The sequence below is a fragment of the Limulus polyphemus genome, unplaced genomic scaffold (assembly GCF_000517525.1).
Source record: "Limulus polyphemus unplaced genomic scaffold, Limulus_polyphemus-2.1.2 Scaffold3019, whole genome shotgun sequence".
NCBI lineage: Eukaryota > Metazoa > Arthropoda > Merostomata > Xiphosura > Limulidae > Limulus > Limulus polyphemus.
This window is the reverse complement of record NW_013668629.1, coordinates 33,546-39,295: the sequence shown is the minus strand read 5'-3', so window position 1 is coordinate 39,295 and position 5,750 is coordinate 33,546. Positions and strand designations below refer to the sequence as shown.

General features: G+C 34.6%; 1 protein-coding gene across 2 annotated transcripts in view; it reads right to left on the bottom strand.

Moving 5' to 3' along the window:
• Window positions 1-5,750, bottom strand: part of LOC106468474 (ecotropic viral integration site 5 ortholog-like) — a 76,631-nt gene that overhangs the window by 43,736 nt on the left and 27,145 nt on the right. For both annotated transcript variants that reach the window (XR_002612654.1, XM_022396804.1), the window contains exon 2: window positions 3,654-3,891. Coding sequence is in view for 1 of the 2 variants with exons in the window: in XM_022396804.1 (XP_022252512.1) it covers window positions 3,654-3,814 (161 nt within the window). In the remaining variant the exon portion in view is untranslated. The remainder of the gene's footprint in view (window positions 1-3,653; window positions 3,892-5,750) is intronic.

Genomic DNA, 5,750 nt, shown 5'->3' with positions numbered 1-5,750 from the left:
AAGAATATAAACTGTATTCCACTGGAAAGGTATTAGAAGAGTGTAAAGTGTATTCTACTGGAAAGTTATTAGAATAATGTAAACTGTATTCCACTGGAAAGGTATTAGAAGAGTGTAAACTGTATTCCACTGGAAAAGTATTAGAAGAATGTAAACTGTATTCCACTGGAAAGGTATTAGAAGAGTGTAAACTGTATTCCACTGGAAAGGTATTAGAAGAATGTAAACTGTATTCCACTGGAAAGGTATTAGAAGAATATAAACTGTATTCCACTGGAAAGGTATTAGAAGAGTGTAAAGTGTATTCTACTGGAAAGTTATTAGAAGAATGTAAACTGTATTCCACTGGAAAGGTATTAGAAGAGTGTAAACTGTATTCCACTGGAAAGGTATTAGAAGAATGTAAACTGTATTCCACTGGAAAGGTATTAGAAGAATATAAACTGTATTCCACTGGAAAGGTATTAGAAGAGTGTAAAGTGTATTCTACTGGAAAGGTATTAGAAGAATGTAAACTGTATTCCACTGGAAAGATATTAACAATAATTGGGTCCTTTGTTTTCATGGCTTTGCTAAATACTGATATATTATATGTAATATATTTTTCAAAATAATTTTGGCAATAGAAAAAAAAGAAAACATTGTGCTACGTATCATGAAAACATAAAATTATGATAATATTTTTCTAATAAATCAAGGCAACTTAATTGATAGAATGTTTTCGATACCATTAGAATTATAGCAAAATGTTAAACATTTTTCTCATAGAATGTCTTCAGTGAGCTTTAGAATATCTATATAATTAGTTTATAGAATGTCTTTAGAGAACTTTAGAATTTCTATATAAGGATTTATAGAATAGCTTCAGAGAACTTTGGAATTTCGATATAATTGCTTTGTGGAATATGTTTAGAAGTCTTTAGAAAATGCCCCCCAGTAGCACAGCGGTATGTCTGCGGACTTACAACGCTAGAAACCGGGTTTCGATACCTGTGGTGGGCAGAGAACAGATAGCCCCTTGTTTAGCTTTGTGCTTAATTCCAAACAAACAAACAAACTTTAGAAAATGTTATAGAAAAAAAGGCATACTTTCTTAAAGACATTTATTAGATTCTATAAAACAATTCTATACGTTTTCTATAAGACAAAAGTGAGTGTTTTTCTATAGAAAATCTATATAAGTGTTTATAGAATACTTTTAGAATATTTTTCTAGCGATATAGCTTTGAAGAATGATATTAATCACATGTGAGTTTGGAAATTTGTGCCAACACGAAGGAAAGTTATTTTCTTTCAAACTTCTCCAAGTTTACCAGTTTCAACTTTCAGATAAGTAATGAAGAATTAATAGAAGACGTGACTTTTTGTTTTTATTGTGTATCTAAAAATAAGTATGGCAATGGAAGAGTTACTTATTTATATCTTCTTTGCTTATTATTAAAATACCTACTGATTAAATCTTACATTTATAAATAAATATAAATATAAATATTAACATGATAGAATAATCATATTCAGGGCCGGCGCTCGACTGCGGGTGAAACACATGCGTTTGCACAGTGTGGCAGATTCTTGGGGGCGAGAAATATGAATTTCAGAAAATTGATTGTGGTCACCAGCTGCTCCCTGCCCGAGCGAAAAATTCCCCGTCAGGCAGAACCGGCATTCTACGGTAAAGCATACAGCTAGAACATAACACTGGCGCTGAAGATTCCCGAAAAATGTGTAGGGAGGTGGGTGGCACAGTCATCGTTTGCACAATGACGATTCAAGAATGTTATATATATTGTTTCCTCTTAGCGAGAGTAGCGCGTTCACGTTTGAAAAAATTTGGGCCGTCACCAATTGTCTCTAAATTAAACAAAAAAACGTTTACCGGAACTCATATTTTCCAGTTTTATGTTCAACTAGTACGTTCCAAAGTGTTGAACATAAGTAAATCATGTTTGTCTAATATCAATGCTAAAAACAACTTTCTGGCAACATGGTGGCAGCACTGAATATAGCTATAAGGAGGGTATCCCTTGGTTTCCCCACTTTACCTTTTGTATGCGCTAAACCAGTAGAACATGCAATAACATTTAGAATTTATCTAAATGTACAAAAAACGTTACCTTCCTGCTGGAGACATCTCAATATGACCTCTCGAGCTATAAAAATTGTTGCATCATGTTGTGAGAATCTCTCATGGTTCGCTTTGTATGACCTCTCTAATTATATCTGGTGGCGTGCAACATTTATCGATGACATGAAGCAGCTTTTAACTACAGCTCCTGAAGTATGCAGTGGTTTCAGCAGCTCCTGGTGTATTCAGGAGTTTCAGCAGCTTCTAACTACAGCTCCTGAAGTATCCAGGAATTTCAGCAGCTTCCAACACAGACCCTGAAGAAGTATACATGGGTTTCAACAGTTTGTAACTATAGCTCCTGAAGTATATAAGGGTTTCATGGCTGGCGATTTTGTTGTGGAAGAACCTGGACTAAAGTTCAACCAACGTCTTGAACATTACAACAGGGCTGCCAAAATAGCTGGAGGACTCGTAGGTATTACTAGAAATGACCTTCTTTTCATGCTTACTGGTTTAGTCAGGTATCTCAGACACGAGATATGGATGCAGTATGGAGCACTTAAAACATCACAAAGTATAGGTGTCCATGGTATCGAACTTCCACGAGATGCGGCTATTTGTATTTCACACTGCCACAGGCTGAGACAGCACCGGCCAGTTTTCTGGCATTGGAAAAAAAAAGTCAGCATTGGAAGTTTTTTAAAACATTCATATCTACTTAACAATACTAAGTCACAGTTATAAATCAATGTTCCATGTTTATATATTACAAAATGCACGAACTTGTTTCAAGTGGTACCTGTATTGGTTGCCTTCCGGAGCAGTCTGTGACATAATTACAGATAACTGGAAGGGTCTGATTTTGAAAGATTAGAAGCAAAATTCTGAGTGAAAACATATGAATTATTTTTAGCTGTCACTCTTTTGACAATATTAACAGAGTTTCGAGAGTGCACTCGAAAAAAAGCTAGCGGAATCATTACACGAATCATTGCCTGATTTTACGATAGTGCTTCTTTGACATAACTGAAAAACTGGAACGATACGTTAGAGATGTTTTCCTTCCCAATCGGCAAAATATGTTGTATTTTCATAAATATAATTCAAAACGTCAACGTAGTCAGATTAAAAACATTCTAATTTGAAACAACTTTATTTAGATGAAAGAAAAACGTTTTTAATAGATTCGTTTCAACGCTTCGACAACATAACTGTGCATGTAAACGAATTTTAAAAGGTGAACATTATCTGAAGTTTATGTTGACTTAAACACTAAACTAAACTTTTCTTAATGTAGAAGAAACTTAAAAGCGAGTCACTTTAGATGAACACTGCCACCTACATCATGAATCTTAAAGTGTCTCGGATTATCTGTTTTGATTTCTTTAAATGAAAATAGAACATGTTCAACATTATATCACAGCTTAACTAACATTTTATTAAAGTCAGTTTAAGCATGATAATCTAATCTTGCACAGAATATCCAGCAGTCACTATTCTGACTATAATATATACATTTAATGGCGTCAGCGAGTACTCCACTGTCTAACAAAATGGATAATAAATGAATAACCACACAACTTACCTATTTTGTTTTTCTAGTCGGGCAAGAAGCTGGAGATCTTCTTTACTACATGACTGCCTTTTATCATTCTTCAGTTCCCCTTTTAACAACTTCTTCACGGGCGTACAAGGGACAGAGCTGGCAGAAGACTCCGTTACCAAGGTAGCGCAAAGCTCGTTCATTCTGGACCTGTAAACCTTCTTCTACATCAGGCATAACATCACCGTTTGGGTTCTCGTTTCTGCTGGAACTAGAATATCTATAGAAAGAACGATCTGAAGTTAACAAGAACTGGCGGATGTTGCACATTCTACCACAGATCGATATATCGATCAAGCACATACGTGTATGTATAAGCTCCTACTCTGTAATTGATGTTGATATAGGATAGACAATAAAATAGATGAAACACACACGTACACAACACACTACAGTATTTTTTATACTGCAATTATTGGAGAGGTAAAAGGGAGAACTAATATAACTCCTGTGTAGTGTCGCATATGCGATAATATGTCGTAATACGTTCACTTCGTGTGAACAATGAAAACCAGCACGAACTTTAAATAAATAATAAAATAAATGCGAATTCAAGTGAGGCTTCAGGTTACAAGTAAGCATACACTTCCACATACTGATGTCAACCTTGTAATTCATTTTGACCAATTGATTTTGAATTCTAAGAACTTATGAGTTAAAGTAAAGAAGAATATATTAGAATATGTCATTCATACTACAGCTGCTATATCTAGTGCTGACGATGCCTTTCGCCCAATATCAAGGCTCATCAGTTATGCTAAACTCAAATAATATAATATAAAGAAAGTTATCTATCAGCATAAATGTCTGATCGCAGTTTCTTTGTAGAACTTCAAATAACGTGACGTTTAATCACATAATTCTCATCATCTGTGTGCCTCTTGGATTCAGATGTAAAACAACTCTAAAATTAAATTTTTAAAGTACTATTAATGAACTACCCTACTTTATAAATAACATTAATGAATAGCATAATACGTGGTAATAGAAAATAGACTACTCCAAAATTCAAAGAAATAAACACTTAATATTATAGTCGGAAACAAATGGTGTCAGAGACGTGCCCCTCAATGGCACAGCGGTATGTCTGCGGACTCGCAACGCTAGAAACCGGGTTTCGATACCCGTGGTTGGCAGAGCACAGATCGCCCACTGTGTAGCTTTGTGCTTAATTCCAAACAAACAAACAAGTCAGAGACGTATTCAGACTACTTGAGGCCCTAGGCGCAAAAACAGACTGAGGCCCCTTAGGCCTTAGCCATGTAAGAAACTTGTAAAAAATATTGACACATAAGAGACCCATACGCATTATTTGTTCATGAATTTTATATCAGTGGATAAGAAATTTTACGCCTATAAATACGTGTCACGTTTTCACAAATAAAAAATCAGCATAAGCTACAGGTCCTGTGAGGCCCCCTTTGTATCGAGACCTCCAGCTAGCGCCTCATGCATAAATCGGGCTCTGAATGGTGTGAAAGCAATTACAAATACTTACATGTATTTAGCTACATTCAAGCTTCACCTGTTATGTTCTCAAAATGTGACACATGAACTTCGAAAGCAATAAATGAAAATATTTGTTACTCTTAATATAAATTTTATTTACTCTTTGAACTGGACACTTTTGGAGTCCCTGCGGAAGTACATCTAGTATAACATTGCCTTTTTTTATTAATTTCGCATAAATTTCAGTTAAACACAAACCACGCATCTACAGTGAAATAAAAATGAAGGACAAAACACCTGACATTTTTTGCTGTTGACAGGCGTTGAAGTAGTTACATTAGGTATCTAATATTTATTTTTTTTACACTTAATTTCTTGTACAACAATCTCTGGATAACTATGGACGCACATAAAAATAGAAATAAATAAAAAAGCAATACGAGATTTAGTGTTGGATAGCTGCTAAATGAATATATTTATTCGTGATTCCACGGAGTTAATGTTAGAAAAATATTCCTTTTTTATTTTTTCTGATGTCGCGAACATGCGAAATTGACAAAAAAAAAAAAAAATACCACATGTTCTAGTGAAATTTAGAATGTACATCCGTAAACAGTAATTTGGGAATTC